The sequence below is a fragment of the Panthera leo genome, chromosome B3, assembly GCF_018350215.1.
Source record: "Panthera leo isolate Ple1 chromosome B3, P.leo_Ple1_pat1.1, whole genome shotgun sequence".
NCBI classification, from domain to species: domain Eukaryota; kingdom Metazoa; phylum Chordata; class Mammalia; order Carnivora; family Felidae; genus Panthera; species Panthera leo.
This window is the reverse complement of record NC_056684.1, coordinates 105,983,631-106,006,438: the sequence shown is the minus strand read 5'-3', so window position 1 is coordinate 106,006,438 and position 22,808 is coordinate 105,983,631. Positions and strand designations below refer to the sequence as shown.

At 41.4% G+C, this 22,808-nt stretch overlaps 1 protein-coding gene across 1 annotated transcript in view; it reads left to right on the top strand.

The window, feature by feature from the left end:
• The first annotated feature begins 3,409 nt into the window (after positions 1 to 3,409).
• The window catches only part of CCDC175 (coiled-coil domain containing 175), a 74,922-nt gene continuing 55,523 nt past the window's right edge, over positions 3,410 to 22,808 (top strand). The window contains exons 1-6 of the mRNA XM_042943385.1: positions 3,410 to 3,584; positions 5,915 to 6,000; positions 7,803 to 7,914; positions 13,166 to 13,301; positions 16,452 to 16,680; positions 21,252 to 21,374. Coding sequence (XP_042799319.1) covers positions 3,425 to 3,584; positions 5,915 to 6,000; positions 7,803 to 7,914; positions 13,166 to 13,301; positions 16,452 to 16,680; positions 21,252 to 21,374 — 846 coding nt within the window. The 5' untranslated portion in view covers positions 3,410 to 3,424. The remainder of the gene's footprint in view (positions 3,585 to 5,914; positions 6,001 to 7,802; positions 7,915 to 13,165; positions 13,302 to 16,451; positions 16,681 to 21,251; positions 21,375 to 22,808) is intronic.

Genomic DNA, 22,808 nt, shown 5'->3' with positions numbered 1-22,808 from the left:
CTCTAACTCTGATACTGATTCTCCTGTCTCCCTCCTTCCGTTTCTAGGGACTCTTGTGGTTACACTGGGCCCATCTGGATAATCTAGAATACTTTCCCTATCTCAAGGTCTACTGATTATAACCCCTAATTCCATCTGCAGCTTTAATTATCCCTTACCATGTAACATAACAGAGTCAGAAGTTCCAGGGATAAGGACATTTTGGGGAGTCATTATTTTACCTACCACACACACCCATAATTTTACTAACCAGGAATAACCACAGTGAACGTTTTACTGAATAATCCTTTCCAGACCATGTCCCATGCATATGCATATAGAGATATATACCTGTATACACTGTATTCATTTATATGGATATATAAAAATTGAATATTACACCTCTCTTTTGCTACTTGCTTTTTCCACTTAATCTCGTGGGAACTGTGTGTGTGGGTGTGTGTGTGTGTAAATTTCTACCCGTTATTTTTAATAGCTACCACATTATTATTTTACCATTAGTGTTTTTTGAGTATATACCACGTGTTGAACACAGCATTAAATGCTGACGTAATTTAATCCTTACAACAATGCCATGGACTAAGAACTATTATAACCACCACCATCCCTTCAGAACCAGGACCCTGGAGGGCATCCATAGAGAGATTAACTTGCTCAAGAGACACTCATCTGGTTAGTGGTAGTTCTCACTTTACCTCATAAACATGCTCTTAACTACAGGGTGGCCTGCCTCTCGCAGGATATGCCACACAGCTGTCCCTTGGATTATTTAAAACCAGTGTCCCAGGGCACCTGGGTGGCTCAGTTCGTTAAGCGTCTGACTTCAGCTCAGATTATGATCTCATGGCTCCTGAGTTCGAGCCCCACATCAGGCTCACTGCTGTCAGCACAGAGCCCACTTTGGATCCTCTGTTCTCTCTCTCTCTGCACCTCCCCCGCTCATGCTCTTTCTCTCTCTCTCAAAAATAAATAAACGTTTGAAAAAAATTATAAATAAAAAATAAAACCAGTGTCCTACCATAAACCATTTTCGCTCTTTGTAATATTTTACTATTTAAAATAGAACCGAAATAAACAAGATCATGCTAGTGTCCGTGGATACACCTGTAATGATTTTTTAAGAAACAGTTCTTAGAAGTATTGCTATATGCTAAGACTTCTTATGTGTATTTCCAAATTGTCTGGAGGACAAGGTATAGTATACTATTCACACTCCTAGTGTCAACATTTTGAATTATTATTCCTTTTAATCTTAACAATATGATGAGGAAAATGGGTGCATTATTTTTTCTTTGACTGCTAATTTCTTTAAATGTTCTTTCAATATGGGATTTTTTTTTCTTTTATGAAGTCCTTGTTCATGTTGTTTGCCTAGATTTCTATTTGGGGATTAATAAAGTTCCTTTTGAAAAGGATGATTTGGATTTTGTAAAGGTCATCCCACATAAAAGGAACTATGAGTCAAAGTAGAAGCTGGAAATACCTCAGAAAGCATGTTCAGGAAAAAGAATAGGAACAAGAAGGAAATAGACATAAAATGTCATAAAATCTAAAAAAAAAAAAAAAAATCCAGTAAGGGCGGAAGGGGGCACTGAGTGCCCCCTTAGGGATTGTCCTCATTCATAGACAATGAGAGCAATGTGGTCCAAATGAGGTAGTAGAAAGAACATTCTGGTAACAGCATAAAGGTTGGCTTGGGATGGTCCAGTCTATGTAGCTCAAGGATAGAGGAATTTAGGGTGCCTGGGTGGCTCCGTCATTGGGCATCTGACTTTGGCTCAGGTCATGATCTCACAGTTGGTGAGTTCAAGTCCCACATCAGGCAAGCTTGTCCCCCGCTTAGGGTGAGCACAAGCCCTGCTCCGGGTAAAGTATGACCCCTGGGTGAGTCCCACTTCTCTCTCTCTCTCTGCCCCTCGCTCACTTGCACCCTCTCTCTCTCAAAAAAAAAAAAAAAAGAAAAGAAAGAAAGAAAGAAAGAAAGAAAGAAAGAAAGAAAGAAAGAAAGAAAGTGCTACAGGTCTGTAGGAACCCAAGGGGACATAAAGAACCCACAGAGCTGCCACAGCCCTGCACCATGCCCACACGCCCACGCTGACTGCTGAGCAGTTGCAGACTGCAGGAGGTAGTGGCTCCCACTCCTGCCATCTCTGCAGCCACCAAAACGGCTGGGACTTGCACTCAACTATGGTGGTCTGAAACTGCCACTCCTGGAGAATGGCTTCCAACCCGCTAACGTCCCACTAGTGTCCCCTGTTGGTGGACCGTAGGAAACCATCTGGCAAGAGTATTTGAGAAATGTAGTTTCCAGGTTTTGGCCCCTGCCACACAGAGGGGTGCACAGAAAAGCAGGGAGAGATCTGAATGCCAATAGACCAAGTCTAGCAGAAGGGGGTACCCAGGAGAGTGTTCACTGCCAGGATATGGCTCTCCCTGGAAGGAGGTCTGGATTCTGGAACTAGTTTTGTTATTGGTGTGCCACGTCTTCTCCAAGGCAGTATAGCATAGTGACTCAGGGCATAGGCTCAGTGTCGTCCTTTGAAAGCGGGAAATAATACCTAGCTCAGAAGATATTTTAAACGTTAAATGGGTTACTGTAAAGGACTTAGGAGGTGCCTGAACGTAGTAAGCATTTAACAAATGATGGCTGTTGTCATTGTTACTATCATTTTGATTTTGCCATCTGTAAAGTTATAAGATGAGGATTAAAGCATCTTTGCTGATTTCTCACCAATCAGAGGAAAGGGGAACTAACAGTGGCCCTCAGTCTGAGCCTGGCACTGGGCGGAATTTTCGAGATGCAGAGAAAAAGAAATAATATCCCTGCCTCCAAGAGCTCATCCTTTGACAAGAAGACAGAGGAGAATCACTGATTCAACATAAAAATGTGCTCAGTGATAGACCAGAAGATACAGGGAAGGTTCTAGAAGAGGGTTTTTGCAGCATAGTGGAGAGATTTACATAGACTCCACTTTAAATCCAAAATTATGTTCTGTCACCCTGGGCAGATCACTTAGTCACCCCTGCCTGTTTCCTCGACAGTAAAAAGGGGAGATCGTACTTGAACCTGCCTCACAAAGTCTTTGTGAAAATTAAGCCAGCTGCTGTCCAGAAAGCTCATCCTGTAGTACCTGACACAGAAGTGTGTTCAAAAGTGATCGTTAGTATGATTCCAGTGGCCCAAGAGAAATCCCGGACCCAGGCTAAAGAAATGCAAAATGAAGGAGGAAAGGACGGCTGAAGAGCGGCCCAGCCCTCCAGGATCGCTTAATTATTGTGGTTGAAATTTCTTTTAACTTCAGGTTCTTTTACTTGGGAGGTATCTACCCCAGGGGGCGCCCCGGGCCTTCGCGTCTCTGTTGCCCGTGGCAACCGGCAGCCCCGGCGGCGTCAGGCCTGGTAGGCAACGCGCAGGGGCAGCAAGATGGCCCTGAGCTCCTGGTCCCCAGAGCTGGGGTTCAGCCGGAAGGTGCTGCTGCAGGCAGCAGCCGTCTCCACCGGCCCCTCCTTGGAATTATGCACCTTCCCCTCCTCCCTGGGCTCCTCGGTCGCGACCGCTGCGCTGGAGCAGCTCTTTGTTGTGGGTAAGAAGCCTGCGGGCGCAGGGAGGAAGGGAGAGGCCTCGGAAGTGGCATCTAGCTGGCACTGGGTGGGGTGGGGGGGGGGGGGGCTGGGGGGTGAGCCTCCCTCAGTGGGGACCTGCCTGCGGGAACCCCAGGAGTCCCTGGCTGAAGCAGAGCCTCCTCAGGTTCCTTGGGGGAGAGAGAGGCGGCTTGGTGGGACCCAGGGTTCAGCTCTCCTGCTCTAGTGCCACTAAAGTGACTTGGCCCAGCTCACACTAATGACTGGTGACAAATCCTGGACAAATCCTTAACTCTCAGGCCACTGCCATTTGCCTGAGACTGGGGTGTCCACCCGCATTTAGATGATGCATTTAATTTCAGGGGTGTCTGGGTGGCTTGGTGAGTTAAGGGTGGACCTTTGATCTCAGATTCCTTAGCTCAAGCCCTACCTTGGGCTCCCTGTTGGGCCAAAGCCTACTTTTAAAAAAACAAAAGAAAAAAAGATTATGCATTTAATTTCAGCTTCTCCCTTCTTGCCTTTTCTTTGCAAGTTAACTTCCTCCAACATTTTGCCACGGTAAAGTGGAGAATTTAACAGGCAAACAAGAAAGGGAGTGTTTAAGAAGTTCCTGTTGTGTTAGACAATGAAAATTAGACATGAATGTTTAGTGGATGCAAACATGATACCTTGGATAGGTCCAGGTTAAAATGCCTCTTCAGTTAGAAAGCTGAACCTGCAATCAAGGCACCTAAGTTTAAGGTAAGATATGGTCCAAGAAAGGGCATTTCGTTTAGCTCATAAACCATTTAGGCCAAACAACAAAGCATCTCCTCTCTTTAACATCAGCTTCTCATGGGTTCAAGGTAATCATCTTGACTTTTATCATAATGTTACTATTAGTTTGGGATAGTTTCTTTTTTTCTTCTTAGATGAACTAATTTAACTTCACAATTCCTATGAGATAAGCTTGGATGAATATTATCATGAAGAATGTTAACCACCAGAGACCTAAATGAGTTACAGGTGCCCAAGGTCATTGCCAAATGATAGAGCTAGGGCCTTGAATTCTCTTTATACTCCATCTCTAGATCGGCATGTGCATTTAATCCCAGCACTTCGATGTGCAAATATTTTTCTGCGAATAATTTCTGGACTTTAAGAAAGTTTTTTGTAGGAAGAAAAAAAAAAAAACTTCATTAAGCCTCAGGTGTGGGTTATCAAATACGCAGCTCTCCAGCCTGTTTGCAAGTGGGAACAGCTTGTGCTCATTCATTCCATTAGAAGAAGGGGAAGGAGATAACAGGCAGTGCCTGGCTCTTCCTAACGCACACGTGTTTGCAAACCCAGTAACTGATTTTCACTTGGTTTGAGAGCTTCGTTCATTAAGAGAATCCATGCTCCCCAGAACTCAGGGCAGAAATTGCTGTCTACTCTCCTGAGAGTAGAGACCATTAAGGGCAAGGACTTGAGTCACACCAACTTGGGTTGAATCTAGACTCTTATCTGTGTTCTGTGACCATGAACATATGACATAAACTCAAAAGTCAGATTTCTCACCTGTGACATGGGAGTCATCCTAAGATTATAGTAATCAACTTACATAATACATGTAAAACATGAATGGTGTTCACATGAATGGTGACAGAGCCAAGGTAAGTAAAGCTTCCTCTGTTCTCCCTCCTGTTTCCTTTCATCCTTTTTCCCTTCCTTCTTTCCACTCATTATGTATCTTGTCTCCATTACCATTGCTAATATTTCACAAGCCTCTCTTCTCATGTGCCTCCTGCTTACGGTGTATGAGGGAAAGGAGACACTTTTCATATGTCAGGGAATGAAAAGGGCTAGAAGTTCTGTGTTCGTCACACCTACCAATTTTCAAACATTTACTCTCATCCCAGGATTAAAATATTGGCACAGAAAAAGAAGTGACATAAGGGACTTTTAAACAGTTAATTAAATGAGTGGGTTTTTTTGCATAATATTATATTTACATGTATACAAATATATATATGAAAACATTCTCACACCTACATTATAGGCATGTTATATTTCTTCCTTTCCTAAGTATTTGTTGAATTTTTGGTCCCATTCTATACAGATTCCTTCTTTCTATCATGAGAGATGCAAAGATAGGGTTTGCCTTCAAGAAGCATAAAATATATACCTAAGTTAGAATACTATGAAATAGGAAACATGTTCAAAAGAGATTCATATTAAGTACTAGAAGAATTCAGAGATAGAAGATATAATTTTCAGCTGGGCAGGCATTTGAGCTAGATCTAAAAGGTTAAATAGAATTTGGACTAACACGTAAGAGATCTTTCATTTTCTAATTTTTTTCCTTTTTTAGAACAATCACTGCAAAGTGACTATTTTAAATGCAACGAAGAAGCTAGGACCTTTCTTAAGGACATTGCTATCGCTGTTAAGAAATTGGTATTGTATTATCTCTAAGAGCTATTTTTTTCAATCTTCCACTTCTTCATTAACCTTTAATTTAGCACCACCTCTGTTCAAGGTACTTGAATAGATGAATAGGGAAACTATTTCCCTTGAGTGAAGAAAATTTCTACCTCAGTTTACTGAGCATTTGCCCCAGTGTTCATCAGCTGTGGAATGTTGCCTGGTTTTCCATTCAGGACACTGACTTAAGGACCTGTGCTATGTATGGATGGAGGCCGGCCTGCTTAGGAGAGGCAGTACCTGTGCTAAAGGAGCTCAGTGAAGGGGTGGGCCACGTGGGCAAATGCTTGACCCCAATGTATAAACCATGCACGGTGCCAATTTACTCAGTTCGTTATAAGCAATTTCTTATGTAACTGCTGAAAGATTATTTGACCAGACAGTGCCAGTCAGTGAAAACAAAGCAACTCTTTTTTATGGTAACTTGGCCCCATCAAAGAAATATTTAAAGAATTTCCTTTTGAAGTGTCACAAGCTGGGCCCTCCTGGGCCCTGGATGATGTTTCCAGTGCTTTCCCCACAGAGTGAGAATGGCGAGGTCTCTTCATTTGATTTTAAAATAGTGAATAAAAATCTACTATACATCAAATACCTAAAAATGTAGAAATGTGGCGTAAAGTAAATGAGTTTGAGTCCGCAGACTGCTGAGAAAAGTTCACCTCTTTTATAATTATATTTTTCTGTGATTATATATAGTTGTGTATGTATACTACAGCATTATACTTCAGGATCCCACTTAATTGAATACATATATGGAAATACTAGGCGTCTGTGTGGTGCTGCACTGTGGTCCCATGGAAACCTTTACCTCTGCTTTGTCTTTTTGGTTACGTTTTTCTCCCAAGTTTGAAGGGCTCAAAATATTTATTGTTACTTCTTAAAAGTATCTAGTATGTCTCCATGTGATATCTGAGCTGTGGAATCTCCGTTTTTGAAAGTAACAAATTTTCACTATTCTGAAAGTTTACCCTGGATTTTTTTTTAAATAGACAAGTAAAAGGAAGAAAGTAAAAACCACCATGATCTCAGCCTAATCATAAAATAACAAACTAAATTAATATAATCATAATTAACTCTTTGATGAATGTCTTTCCCACTTTCAGGGAATAGATGATGCCTGTTTTGAATTTTATTTGTTTACAGAAAAGCAATCATACTATATGTATAATTATGTTATCTGCTTTTTATTACTCATAAAATATAATGGATTTCTCAGGTCATAAAATAACTATATACATTACAATCATTTATTGAAGAGATGATTTATCTATTTTTTTCCACTAACATTTTTGGATGGTTTTCTTTTTTCAAAAATAAGCCCCACCAAAAAAAGGTCAAGAATCTCCACCAGACTATTTGTTTAGATTTGTAGGTATGTATTTAAAAAAGAAAAAAGAAAGAAAAAAATTGTTCTTTTTATACCTAAGCACATTTCTAGAGGCATTTTCCATTTTTTAATGAAGGAGATTTTTCTCAGCATTACCCTTTTTGTTGGAGTCTTTCCTTTTAAGTTGATTGAAGCTGCATGCAAGAAACAAAGAAACATGATTTCTGAGAAGGAAATCTGCAAAGATTAAAAGATAAGTTAACAATGACACCTTAAAAACTGATTATGGAATAGTTATTTTTCTATTCCAAATAAAAATAAAAGCAGAAAGTATTGAATGAAAATCAAAGTTTGATCTCTGAAAATGTTTACAATGGGGCATTGCCTGGGAAATCAATTTTATTATTTTAATGCTTTAACTTTTTAAATATGTAATTTAAATTTTCAGGAAGAAATGAGAAAAGCCACAATTGATCTCCTGGAAATTGAAAGCATGGAACTCAGCAGACTATATTTCCTACTGGAAACTCTTCCCAATAGCATTGGCAGAGAATTGGAAGGTACTTGAAGGTTATCAACTGTAGAAACTTAGTTTATCTTAGAAGAAAATTGAGCCTACTGCTTGTAATAAGACAAGTTTAATCATTATTTTCTGTCAAAATGTAGCTAGAAAAAATACACTACACAAACACAGATCCATCATCATTTTCCCTCATATTGTAAGTGGAAATGATATATATAAAACTTGAACTTATATATTTTAGTTTCTAAATAGACCAAAATATCTGGATTAGCCCATTCCAAATTGGTATTTATCGAATTAAATTAGGCAACTTGACTCACCTAAACCACCATCCTACTTTCTGTCCCTGTAAGTTTAGAGACTATATAGGTACCTCATATAAGTGGAACCATACAGTACTTTCCTTTAGTGACTAATTTCACTTGGCATGTCTTCGAGTTTTATCCACGTTGTAGCATGTGTCAGAATTTTCTTTCATTTGAAGGTCGAACAGTATTCCACTGTGTGTGTATACCATGTTTTGTTTACCTGTTCATCCACTGATGGCCCTTGGGTTGTTTCTACCTTTTAGCTATTGTGAACAAAGCCGTTGTAAACATGAGGGTGCTGAGGCCCCTGTGTGGCCCAGTCAGTTGAACTTCAACTCTTGATTTTGGCCCAGGTCATGATCTCACAGTTTCATGAGTTTGAGCCCCTGATGGACTCTGGGCTGACAGCACGGAGCCTGCTTAAGATTCTCCCTCTTTCTCTGCCCCTCCCCTGCTCACACTCTCTCTGTCTCTCTCAAAATAAATAAATACATAATTATTTAGTTGATGCAAATGTATTTATTTGGTGCAAATATCTATTAGAGTCCCTACTTCCGATTCTTTTGGGCATATATGCAGAAGGGAATTGCTGGATTGTATAGTAAGGGGGTACTTTAAGTTTTGAGAAGCTGCCATACTGTTTTCCACAGTGGCTGCAGTATTTTACATTCCCACCCCAGAAGTGCAAGGATCCCAATTTCTTCACATTCTTGTTAACATTTGTTCCTTTCTGTTCTTTTTTTTTTTTTTTTTTTTTTAATATAGTCATCCTAATGGATGTGAAATGCTGTATCATTGTGGTTTTGTTTTGCATTTCCCTAATGATTAATGATGTTGAGCATTTTTTCATGTGCTTTTTGGTCATTGGGATATCTTCTTTGGAGAAATATCTATTCGGGTACCTTGCTCATCTTTTAACTAGGTTGTTTGGTTGTTATTGAGTTGTGAGAATTCTTTGTATAGTCTGGGTGTTAATCCTTTATCAAGTATATTGTTTGAAAATATTTCAACCTGTTCCATGGTTTTCCTTTTCATACTATTTTTTTTTAAATTTTTATTTTGAGAGAGCATGCATGCTGGGGCGGGGTTGGGGGGAAGAGAGAGAGGGAGAGAGTGAATCCCATGCATGCTCCATGCTGTCAGCACAGAGCCTAGTGCAGGGCTTGATCTCACAATTAATAAAATCATGACCTGAGCCAAGATCAAGAGTCATCCACTAACTGACTGAGCCACCCAGGTGTCCCCTTTTCACTGTGTTGATACTGACTTTTGATGCACAAAAGTTTCAAATTTTGATTTAGTTCAATTTGTCAATGTTTTTTTTTCTTTTTTTTAACGTTTATTTATTTTTGAGAGAGAGAGACAGATCGCGAGCAGGGGAGGGGCAGAGACAGAGACACAGAATCCGAAACAGGTTCCAGGCCCTGAGCTGTCAGCACAGAGCCTGATGCGGGGTCAAAGCCACCAACCACGAGATCATGACCTGAGCCAAAGTCGGCCGCTTAACCGAGTGGCCACCCAGGTGCCCTTAGGATTTTCTTTGGCTGCCTATGCTTTTGGTGTCATATCCAAGAAATCATTGCTAAATCCAATGTCATGAAGATTTCCTTGTATGTTTTCTTCTAAGAGTTTTATAGGTTTAGCTCTTATATTTAGGTTTTTTTATTCACCTTTTGTTAAATTTTGTATGTGGTATACAGTAAGGCTCCAACCTGATTTCCCCAGCTTCCAGGAATATTGACTAAGGCTTGTGAGCCTCAGAGCTCAGGTCCTCTGCAGGAATTGAAACCATCCCCTGCCCTATCCTGGAGCATTCTCTCTCCACGTGCAGCCCATACTCTGTGATCAGTCAGTGTGAGAATGCAAAAGTCTGCCTCCCTTGCTCAGTGTAGAACAACTCCCAAGTGTCATCACCGCTCCAAAGCTTGTTACCGTGTAACCTCCGCCTCCCCCAACCCAGTGGTTTAAATTCAAAACAAACTGGGGGCACCTGGGTGGCTCAGTCAGTTAAGCGTCTGACTTTGGCTCACGTCGTGATCTGGCAGTCCTGGGTTCAAGCCCCGCGTCGGGCTCTGTGCTGACAGCTCAGAGCCTGGAACCTGCTTCAGATTCTCTCTCTCTCTCTCTCTCTCTCTCTCTCTCTCTCTCTCTCTCTCTCTCTCTCTCCCCCTCCCTCCCTCCCTCCCTCCCTCCCTCCCAAAGTAAGTAAACATTAAAAACAAAACAAAAAACAAACCGCAGCAACAACAACAAAACACTTTTTAAGTAGATGTTCCCATTATCCATTTACTGCCTTGCGTGCAGCTCCAAATCTACCTTCGTTGTCTGCTCGGTATGGAGAGAGATGGGTCCTGTAATTTCCCCCTGTACCAGCTGCCACAACGTTTCATCAGGAGAGAACCCTGGAGGGACACTGGAAGAAAAAGCGGTGCTCTTTCTGGTCCCAGGGTGCTCCTCTCAGCCAGCTCTTGGAGCACACACAGCCTCTCCATGCCGGGCTCCTGCCACGTGTGGCTGTCCACAGTGCCCGGCTGCTTCCTCCAGTACCCCTGGGGCAGCTTCATGGTAGATTGCTACCAGTGAGGCACCAGCCTGTGAACAGCTTCCCTGGCGCTCTTCGGGTGGTTTGGCAGTGAGCTCTGAAGTATGGCAACTCCCTGCGGACAGGTCCCCTCAATTCCTCCAGAAGGTAGATTTCCATGAGTTCTACCAGCCCAGCATTTCAAGAACTTCTGTGCCCAGTGAGCCACAGCACTTTCCAGTGAGGCCTGGTTCCCAGGGCTGGAGTTGCTGCTTCCTTGAACGAACCCTCTCGGCCCCTGGGGGTAGTAGCTGCTCCTCGTGTCTGCTGTTCCTGAATCCTTTAGAGTTCTCTTTTCTTTCTTACCATTCGATCCCTCATTACTCTAACCTCCTGTTAGAGTCAATAATTCTCTATACTAAAATTTCCCTGTTTTATTTATAAGATTTCTGTCTCCTAATTAGACACTGAGTGACACAGTCAGCTGTAAAACAATATGCATGGTATTACTCTAGTTTGGCAGGAAAAATATGACAAACTCTATATACAGAAAAAAAAGAGTCTGTGCTGAAGGGAGAATTAAGAATGTGTTGGGTTACTTTTATAATCAGGAAAAATATTTAGAAGGAAAGTAAATAGCATATTAGCTAAAGAGATTCTTGATAGACACTGAATACTTAACCAAGTAAAGTTAATTGGTCTTAGGTTATAAAGCTTTGCTACTCAAAGTATGGTTCTTGGATCAGCAGCATCTGAAAGCTTGTTATAAAATCCAGAATCTCTAGGCCCATCCCAGACTTAGTCTCTCAGAATCTTTATTTCAATAATATCCCCAGGTGATATATATGCCTATTTGAGACATAAAAGTTCAGGATGCCCTGCTACAATAAGCAAACTTAATAAGTAGCCTTAGAAAAATAACCTATCTCTCTCAGATGGAGCTACCGGCTAGTTTCTAGAGAATTTATGGGGTGGAAATGGCTAGTCCAGGACCTTCTAAGCAGTGTTAAAAATTTTATTTTTTTGTATTTATATCTATCATGCTTCTGAAGTCTTATGTGATTACACTGATTTGTTATTTGTTGATGAATGATCACACAATCACACAAGAATGACACATGAATTAACACACTCAGTTCCCCCCAGAAAGCAGAGCCAGAGGCTTTTACACTGATATTTGGGGGCACAATCCAAAGAGGAGGAGGGCGGGATAAGGAGAGAAAAGCAGGGAGAAGAGAACGCTGATATGGGGTGCAATACCATGCTGACTGCCGCTAAACACAACTAAGTTAGTATAGGAACATGTCCCAAGATACACGGCTACATCTTCTCTGGACTGTCCAGGCACCAGCTCCTGTCTGTCATCAGTCTAGCGTTCACCGGCCTCCCACACTTCAAGTTACACGAGCATGGGTATGCGTGCATAAAGAAGTCTCACGGGAGAGGTGACAAGAAGGTCCTAGACTGGAGGTGAGAAGCGGATAGAATAAGCAGGAATGAGGTTCTGCCAGACTGCACCAGTCTGAGGTTGTTCAGAGCCCATAGAAAGCTGGTCACCATAGCGCTGCAGGAATTTTTACCTCAACACCCAGGATTCGTTGTCTCACCACTTCGAAGAGTGAAGAGGTGGACGCAAAATGAACAGCATGGAAAAGTTTACTGGAGTATAAGATTAGAAAAGAAGAATAGTATGAAAACTGTCTTTACAAAGAAGGGACATTTGAAAGTGAATGCCTGCGACCACACGCAAGGGTCCTTGTTTTATAAGGTTCTGGTCAGCCCCCCCTTCCCTTCCCCCTTGTTCCTTCTCAGGTCCCATCTTTGTTGGCTTGACAACTCAAGGTGCTGGGTTGCCCATTCCTGACTGGTTGGATTCCATTGTGTGAAGAGTCAGATGGGTCATACTGTCCCTCATATAACCTAAGTTTTATGGTTTAGCTAAGTATTTTGATTGTCAAATTCCGGAGGGGAACCTGAGGGGGAGTAGGTGGTATCTGTTACATTCTTAAGAGGGACCTTACGCCTAAGGGGGTTTGCTCTAGTTAGAAATTCCCAGCATTGTTCCAAAATATGTGTCTTTCCCCATCCAGGGACCCCAGGCCCTAATCCTTTCCTTCTCTGCCTATTTTATCCTATTTTTCCCTATCAATAGCAGCAGATGAAATAAGGGAAATAATTGATAGGTAAGATTGAGAGGACCCAAAGGGGTAAGAGGTGTCTGATACAGGAACATAATTAAAAGAGCATTACAGGAGTGCCTGGGTGGCTCAGTTGGCCAAGTGTCCAACTTCGGCTCAGGTCATGATCTCACGGTCCGTGGATTCTCTCTGCCCCTCCCCCACTCACTCCCTGTCTCTGTCTCTCTCAAAAATAAACAAATATTAAAAAAATGGAAAAGTCAGTATGTACAACTGTGCTGTTTCTCAAATAATCTAGTGACATTTCCATTTACTTTTAAGAATGTGTCAGAGATGCCCGCAGATTAAATCTTTTTGAGATAAATCAATTACAAATGGACGTTACAAGGATGAATAATGAAATAGAGTTCCTGAAGAAGAAAATACTTGATCTGCAAAAAATTAATGAAATTCTAGGGTATGTATTTTTTTAATTTGGTACATGAGGGAGTTGGGGTCTGTGACTGGAGTGTGAAAATTATCCTAAGGGGTTTGCCTTCTGTTTCTGAACTGGTACAGGGTAAGTAGGAGGGGGGTATCACTTCTAGCAGATGACCCTGACTGCTGAGGGGTGTGTGATGACTGCGCAGAGCTGGGGAGGAGAGCAAAAACTTCTTTCACCACTGCAGTTAGGAGACCTGTAACATTTCAGAGGCCATCCAGCTTCTCAGCAGCAGCTACTGTGTGTAAGTCATACACGTCCTTGCAAGCCCCCTCCAAACAGAGGCAGACAAAATTTTTGTTTTGATGTTTATTTATTTTTGAGAGAGAGAGAGAGAGAGACAGAATGCAAGCGGGGAGGGGCAGAGAGAGAGGGAGAGACACAGAATCTGAAGCAGGTTCCAGGCTCCAAGATGTCAGCAGAGCCTGACGCGGGCTCGAACTCATGAACCGTGAGATCATTACCCAAGCCGAAGTCAGACACTTAACCGACTGAGCCACCCAGGCACCCCATGGTTTCCATTTTAGTAAAATTAAGTTTACAAACTCCAACACTAAAAAGAAGTCTTTCTGGGTATTATATATATATATATATATATATATATAATATATATGTGTATATATATATATATATATATATATATATATATAATTATTATATATTATATATTATATAATATTATATATATAAATATAGTATCGACCTTGGTATATTGTGGCTAGGTTAGTTTCTTAAAGATATTCAGCCATAAACTACTGGAGGTCTGAGGATGAGATTGGTTCCCAGCAGAGGGTTCTAAATTTTATCTGTAATTAAAGGAGAGATATATAACTCATATATATATAAAACTGCCTGTTGCTCAGATTCTGACACTTGTTAGTTTCTTTCCTTTTTTCTTGAGCTGTGTGCCAGAACTTCACCCCTGTGCGCCTCATTTTCTCCATCTGTAAAATGTGGATTACAAGCTTGAATTTATGCAGCTCACGGAGGAAGAGATACCTTCTAAAAGAAAAACCAACAAAACCTTAAGAACAACTCAGCCTTATGAGCAAATTTACAAGACGAATGCGTAGATATCAGAATGTCGGTTTGTTAGACGAAGAAATGTTCAAAGAGCCCTCATGAAAGAGAGAAATCTTCTTGGGAAGCTACAATAATCAGAAAGTTGCTCGGTGCAAAGCATCAGGAATTAGGGGGAGAATTCAAGGTCCAGGATGCCTCTCCCATATTAGGCCTTCAGAGCACCTGTTCTGGGGGACGTTCTATGAAAAAGAAAGTACATGAGAACTTTAACACCTATTGGGGATTCACAGTGCAGATTTATGTATGGTGCATGCCAGTCACAATCGCCAGTCTGCTGTATGAATTAAACTACCAATTTCTAAACTAATCACAAGGAAGATAATACCCAAGCTGGAATACTCAAGTCAGTTGGCCAGCACATCACACCTCCATAGACCAATGATTCTCAAACTTGGGTGTGCATCAGAATCACTTGGGAGTGCTTGTTAAAACACAAATTACTAGAAAGCTCCCAAGTTTCTTATTTAGTAGGTCTAGGGGGTGGGAATAAGAACTTGCATTTCTAGCAAGTTCCCAGGTGATGCTTAGGCTGCTGGTCCTGATCACACTGTAAGAATCACCGTTCTAGAGAAATCTTTATAGAAAGGCAAACCATAAGCATAAGGTGGGTTTCTTGATAAGCTAGTGTCCCCAAGGTCCAATCTCGTTGCATCCACTTTTCAAAGAATGATGCGTATCAAGATGCCAACACTCTCTAACAGACCTCTCCTGGACAGTCCTCAAAAACTGAAAGCTCTTTGGGTGGGTTTTTCCTTAGGTCCTGTGTTCAGTTTGGGTGCTGTCTTCTCAACCCATCTCAATACACCTAGGTTTTTTTTTTTTTTATTTGACTTGTTTTGTTTTGCTTTGCTCCTTAGGTTGATTCATTCTTAGAAGGAATCCTCTGCTAGACCCACAAAGCACCCATTATCTTACCCTCTCTACTCTAGGCTTTTTATTGCATTTCCATGGTAGAATTGACTTCTGGAAAATAAACTTACCAACAACCTGTTTCCATTTTCCTGAGCCTTTGCACACAATCCCCCTGAACTAAAGTCTTTAGCCCTGGGGACTAGAGAGAGGAAAAAGGTCTTTACATTTTAGGAGTTTTAAAAAAGGAAAATGTAGAAATGGTGCCAATGTCCCTCCTTCAAGTCCTGTATTGTTAGTCCTGGGGTAGGTGTTTCTCACAATCATTTTTTTTTTTAAGTTTATTTATTTATTTTGAGAGAGACGGAGAGAGTGCAAGCAGGGAGGGGCAGAAAGAGAGGGAGAATCTCAAACAGACTCCTTGCTATCAGCGTAGAGCCTGACGTGGGGCTTGAACTCAAAACTGAGATCATGACCTGAGCTGAAAGCATGATTTGAATGCTCAACTGACTGAGCCACCCAAGGGCTCCTCTCACAATCTTAAGGTCTTTCTCAGATGGATGTGGCCAGAAAAAGATATGTGAGGTTAATGTCTCTTCCTGAACTCAGATTTCGCTGCAGCTCGGAGAGGGTAAGAGCATTCAAATTAGTTTTCAAGCTTCTTCTGAACACTCAAGATAGACTTTCCTCTCTCCTCTCTGACTCCTGTCTGTCAAAGGAAGGCTCGCTTTCTCCTGGGTCCTCCGTGCAGGACAATGGCATAAGAAGGTGGCTGGAGGGGATGGTGAGAGGTTTATCTTCCTTTGACTTAACTGGATGTCTCGGGGTAAGATAGTTATGGCAATGCTACATATCAAGCCATTTGGTCAGATTCCATTCATCTGTTCAAAACTGTTTTTGAATCTCTGTACACTTGAAATGAAAATAACCCATAGTTATTTCCTGGTATGTGGGGGTGGGGGGTGAGGTAGGACCACATGACATTTCTGCAGTGGTAAACAGTTGCAAGATTGACATTTGTCTTGTGGTTCCCTTTGTCCTCCTCTCAACCAAGTTTAGGTAATCACAAATACACCTCTAAAATAAGCCTGCCTTACAATTTCCCTCTCCGTGGTGGTCATCTCAGCAAACAGACTTTAAATTCCTTTCCTCAAAGCCGTACGTTTGGGGCCATGAATAGTTCTTTCCTCCTAGTGAGCAGCAAGAGGAGCTGGTGAGGAGGCACGAAAAGTTGGTGCTGTCACTCAACCACACGATGGAAGAAAAAGCTGCTGTCACTGTTTACATCAATGAGACTTACACCAAAATAAACTCAGAGAAAAAAGAGTTAGAATTCCAAAACCAACGTCTCAAAGAAATACAGGAACAAATGGAAAAAGAAAAAGCGAAATATTTGACAAGAAAAGAAAAATTGAATCAAGAGGTAAGTGACGCCATTTCCTTTTTTAAAAAAATACAGAATTGTACAGAATCGCAGGCAGGAAAGGGGAAATCATTTATGTGTTCTCAAGGCTAGTAAGCGTTCTGTGTGGTATCTGCTGTGAACACTGGGATGGGACTAGAGCAGAAACCCAAGCACAATGGAGCCCCTTGGGGAAGACACTGACGTGTCATAGCATCTCAGCTCATGGGAAAGATTATGAGTGACAGTATTTGTAACACTGGGGTGGCCCCTTGCTCATATGCAGCCCTATAGGGACAAGGAGTTTGTCTCCATGGCATCTCGTTGCCTCTGACCGTTCTGAGGCCATGTCTCTATGGGCAGGACTGGGGAGGGAGTTCAGCCCTGACGGAGGCTTCAGCTCCTACTGAATGAATCTGAGCACAGCAGCCTGCAGAGGGGCGAGGCAGAACCCAGGGCTCCAGCAGAAAAGAGTATTTTGAAGGGCACCTGGGTGGTGGCTCTGTCGGTTAAGCACAGACTTCAGCTTAGGTCATGATCTCATGGTTCGCGAGTTTGAGCCCCACGTCAGGCTCTGGGCTGACAGTTCAGAGCGTTGCCTGCTTTGGATTCTGTATTTCCCTCTCTCTGCCTCTCCTGCTCACGCTGTCTTTCTCTTAAAAAATATTAAAAAAATTTTTTTTAAGAGAATTTTGAGGTTAGCAGTATTGGGAGGGTGGAGTGAGAATAACTATTGCATTTTGGTGTCTGCTAGACGGTGTTAATTAAAATTCACCATCAGAATGGCTTGTGATCCTCTCTGTTCTGCTCCAGTTACCCCAGGAGAGGCAGGCCTATCTCTATAGGAAGTGTTCTAGCAGTCTTCCTTATCCCCCAGGTGTGGCCGCCTAGCTCCTGATGAGAATTGCTGTTGAGTTCCTGCCTCTTCCCTGTGCCTCATGGGAACAGGCATAACTTAATGCAGAAAATTGTCCAGGGCTCACAGCCCTGCTGGAAGGAAGGCTGGAAGATTTGTTAAATTGCCTTTCTTGAGTCTTAGTTAAAATCTAGTGGAATACTTCTGACAGCGGCCAACATATGGTTCTTACACTGACGATTCTCTGATAAGACTTGGACTATTGGGGCGCCCGGGTGGCTCAGTCGGTTAAGCGTCCAGCTTCCACTCGGGTCATGATCTCACGGTTTGTTAGTTCGAGCCCCGTGTCGGGCTCTGTGCTGACAGCTTGGAGACTGGAGCCTGCTTCGGATTCTGTGTCTTCCTCTCTCTGTCCCTCTCCTGCTTGTGCTCTGTCTCTCTCTGTCTCTCAAAAAATGAATAAATGTAAAAAAAAAAAAAAAAAAAAAGACTTGGACTATTCATAAATTCCAATCAGGTCTTAGCTTCTTTATCCTTCAAAACACCTATATCTTCAGAAATAGTTTTACGCTAAAACCATGGATTTTCTCAACTATAGACAGGTTAGCCCTTGTCATCTTTGGAATGGGCACTTTTTGGAGTAGCTGGCAAGGAGTCTTTCTTGGGGGCTCCTTGGGGGCAGGGATTGTGGCTTTAATTCACTGCTGTATCCAAGCACCACACGCATGATAGGCACTCTATAATATGTATTGAATGAATGAGTTTCTAACTTCCTTTTCAGCCTTAAGGGGAAGTGTTTCCACCTTCCTGTTCTTTTTTTTTTTTAATGTTTATTCGTTTTTGAGAGGGAGAGAGAGACACAGACAGACACAGTGGGGAGGGGCAGAGAGAGAGAGGGAGACCCAGAATCTGAAGCAGGCTCCAGGCTCTGAGCCTTCAGCACAGAGCCCAACTCAGGGATCAAACTCACTAACCGTGAGATCATGACCTGAGCTGAAGTCAGATGCTCAATTGACTGAGCTACCCAGGTGCCTCCCTTCCTGTTCTTTAATGTAAATGCTAAAACACAGGAAAGGAAACCCAGGGGGGCTTCAGTTAGGGAATTTGCAAGCACGACACATTGTTCTTCCATATGTGACTAGTCTTTCTCAGAGATCCACACACTTTTTCTGAAAAGGGCCAGATAGGAAATATTTAGGGCTTTGTGGGCCCTCTCTGTCACAACTACTCAACTCTGCTATTTTAGCATGAAAGGAACGGTACTTAAATGACTGAGAGCAGTTTTACAACAGGTTGCTAGATTTGGGGCCCACTACTAGAAGTTTGCCTACCTTTGGTCTATCTCCCTGGAAAAGGGCACCAGTTAAGATACGTTCAGATGCAGGGGCACCTGCGTGGCTCCATTGGTTAAGCATTGACTCTTGATTTCAGCTCAGGTCATGATCTCCAAGTTTGTGAGTTCGAGCTCACATCTGGCTCTGTGCTGACAGCATGGAGCCTGCTTCAGATTTTCTCTCTCCCTCTCTTTTTCTGCCTGCCCCTCTTCCGCTCTCTCTCTCTCTCTCTCAAAATAAGTAAATAGACATTAAAAAAAGGTACTTTCAGATGCAAATAGCAGAAGCCCTAACTCAAATCTGTCTTAAATAGAACATTTATTATCTCACACAGTAGGAATTCCCAAGGTAGAGGGCAGCCTCCAAGACTAGTTAATTTAGTGGCTCATCCCTCCTCTCCTCCATCCCTCATCTTAAGGCTGGCTGTGTTCATGGTCATAAGATGGCCACCAATAACAACTGGGTTGTATGCTTCCTTATTCAAGTAGAAACAGGAAAATCTTCTCCAACCAAAGACCATAAGTCTTCTTGCTGCGTCTGATCTGGCCAGGTCATGACAGCACCCACCCCTCGAACAATAATGGATCCTAAGGGAGTGCCGTGTGCCAGTGGGATAGACCAAGTGGGGTGGATATTATGGAGTCAACCACCATTGTTCACTAAAGGCACATGATAGGCTATGGTAACAACCTGTTAACTTCCTTTACTTCCTACAAGAAAGGAAAAACTATTAAAGCTGTCAGAGTCTTCAAAGCGTAAGCTCTCCCCTTACACAAACCAAAATATTTTTTGCCAATACTGTTTCTGAGATTGCAAGACCTTGGGAGAAGGCCTAGGCCAAAGAATAAACACAGAATTCCAATTTTCAACAAAATGTATTAATCACAAGGTTCCATTCATATGCAACTGTGCCCTGGTGCTGAGATAATTGACAATGGTCATGTTCATTCACAAGACACTTCAGGTGCAATGGCTGATAGCTTTGACAGCCACCCAAACATACATTGTCATAACTCTTTAATACAGAGTTGAATATGCCTTCTCAGACCTAACGACTCAGTTAGTTACCTTGTTCTTGATAATTCATTTTGCCAAAAAAATGCATTGATATATATATTTTTTTAATTTTATTTTTTATTTTTTAAAATTTACATCCAAATTAGCATATAGTGCAACGACTTCAGGAGTAGATTCCTTAGTGCCCTTTACCCATTTAGCCCATGCCCCCCCCCATACAACCCCTCCAGTAACCCTCAATTTGTTCTCCATATTTATGTTATGTCTCCATATTTATGTTCTCCATATCTGTTTTGTCCCCCTCCCTGTTTTTATATTATTTCTGTTTCCCTTATGTTCATCTGTTTAGTCTCTTAAAGTCCTCATATGAGTGAAGTCATATGGTTTTTGTCTTTCTCTGACTAATTTCATTTAGCATAACACCCTCCAGTTCCATCCACGTAGTTGCAAATGGCAACATTTCATTCTTTTTGATTGCCGAGTAATACTCCATTGTGTGTGTGTATGTGTATATATATATATATACACATCTTCTTTATCCATTCATCCATCGATGGACATTTGGGCTCTTTCCATACTTTGGCTACTGTTGATAGTGCTGCTATAAACATGGGGGTGCATGTGTCCCTTCGAAACAGCACACCTGTAATCCCTTGGATAAATGCCTAGTAGTGCAATTTCTGGGTCATAGGGTAGTTCTATTTTTAGTTTCTTGAGGAACCTCCATACTGTTTGCCAGAGTGGCTGCACCAGCTTTCTTTCCCAGCATTGATATATTTGATTTTGATAAGAAGATGACTTACTTCATTGGGTCTGACAAGTAATCAGAATATGTTTCATCTTCGTAAAATGATAAGATGTTGTCCAAGACTGCGTGCTGCCCAGTCTCCAGTGATTTTGTTGACTCTATTTTTAGTCTGCTTTCTTTCCCATTAAAAAAAAGTGAATTCAGGTATCCAGGCAGTTCTTCATTTTCTTTCTTTGACTTTCCTGATCTTATTAGCTCACCATAAATCTGGTGACCATTGGTAAGGTGTTTTACTAGCAAATTGCTACAATGGCTGTTGCTTTTATAATTTGCTATTAATGATCACTGTCTTATTACTCTTATAAATTTACTGTTTCGACATTTATGATTACAGTTACTTGTAGTTCAGTATTCTTCCTGTGATGTTGCAAAACAAGCAAACCCTGGGTTGGTTTCTTTTTTTTTTTTTTTGGTTTGGTGTGTGTGTGTATGTGCGTGCGTGCATTTTGTTGTTGTTGATAGACTGACTATGGTATACTTAGATTGAGTATGAATTAGGTTGACAAAATAAAAAGATTGTCTAAACTTTGTTGTTCTCATAAGCTTTTTGACTGGCTTATTCTGTATATCACTACAGATTGAGGAATATAAAAAACTCTGTGACTTGAAGAGAAAGGATACTTATCAAAAGAAGAAAGAATTGAATACATTAAAACTTAAAATGTCAAAAATGAGAGAAACAGTTAGTACCAGCACAGTGGTAAGAAAGAATAAACTATGTCTCTCCAGGCCTGTCCAGGCACCTTGATATATATATACACTGTCTTAAATATAACCAGCAGCAGGTGCTTTTTTAAAGGAGCTGATTTTAATCTATCTGCATGCCATTCTGAGAGAATGTTTTCGGCGTGCTAAGGTTTTCTGACACTTTATTTAAAATGTTATAGTGCGATTGTGTTTTTTCTTTGGGAATATGGTCAGAAGAAGGAAGCTTAAATTACCTTAGGTACAAATTGCATTCGACGGACCAGAATACTGTAAAAATGGGTTTTTAAAATGCACACAGAACTGACCAGATGCGTACAGAACCATATATAACATCTCCATGAGATTGTTTTATTTTACGTAACAAAATGAATAGCCATGGGCAAATTCCTTAATTCTGAATGTGTGATAATAAAACAGCTTAGGCTTTTGATTTATATTGGCTACAGGAGCATTAATGTGGAAAGGGGACTATTCGTATGAAATAGAAAATACTTTAGAGCTCTGTGCTTCTATTTTTTAAAATTGATAACATTTATTGAAAACCAGCCCTCATAAATGTTTTGTGAGGATTATCCTTATTTTAAAGATAAGAAAACTGAAGCTTATTCAGATGGTTCTAATGGAAGAGGGTAATGATAATACCCCTTCTGTGTTAATTAAAACAGAAATGCCTGCTAATCTTCTATTGCAATTAGTTGAATTAACGAGTCTTTGGTGTATTTCTCCTATCTGTATTGAGAATTACATGTAAAACTATATGGGGCAACAGTCATCACATTTCTTACCAGAAACATCACACTTCTCATCAGAATACTCAGCTACTTCCCTTATACTTTTTATAGAGTGGTTCTGATCATTCGGATCATCTTAGTTACAGTGTGTCTATTATGATATCCAATTACAGAATATTAGTAGAATCAAAATTTCTCCCCAGTATGTATATTTAAGATCATTCGGGTGCCTGGGTAGCTCAGTCAGTTAAGCCTCCAAATCTTGATTTTGGCATAGGTCACGATCCCAGGGTCGTGGGATTGGGTCCAGGTCATTAGGCTGCATGCTGGGCGTGGAGGCTTCTTAGGAGTCTCTCTCCCCCCTTCTGCCTCTCCCCCACTCTTGCATGCAGGTGCAATAAATAAATCAGTAGATAGATAAATAATCATTATCTGTTTTTCAAGTATCTGTATAGTAAGCAAGCATGAGTGAGGCTAGATTCAAAGGAGAACAGAAGGGTTATATCAGGTAGACTTTATCTGCAGGCCCAAGCTCCTGCCTTTGTTTGGGTCTCATAGGTCATGAGTCAGGTACTCCATCAACCCAGCTTGGGAAGACACAGTATATATTCCTTCACCTGTGCTCCAAAGATCTCTAAGACAAATTATGCAAGACTAGAAGATGGCAAGGATAAACTCACCTCCAGCATCATCGC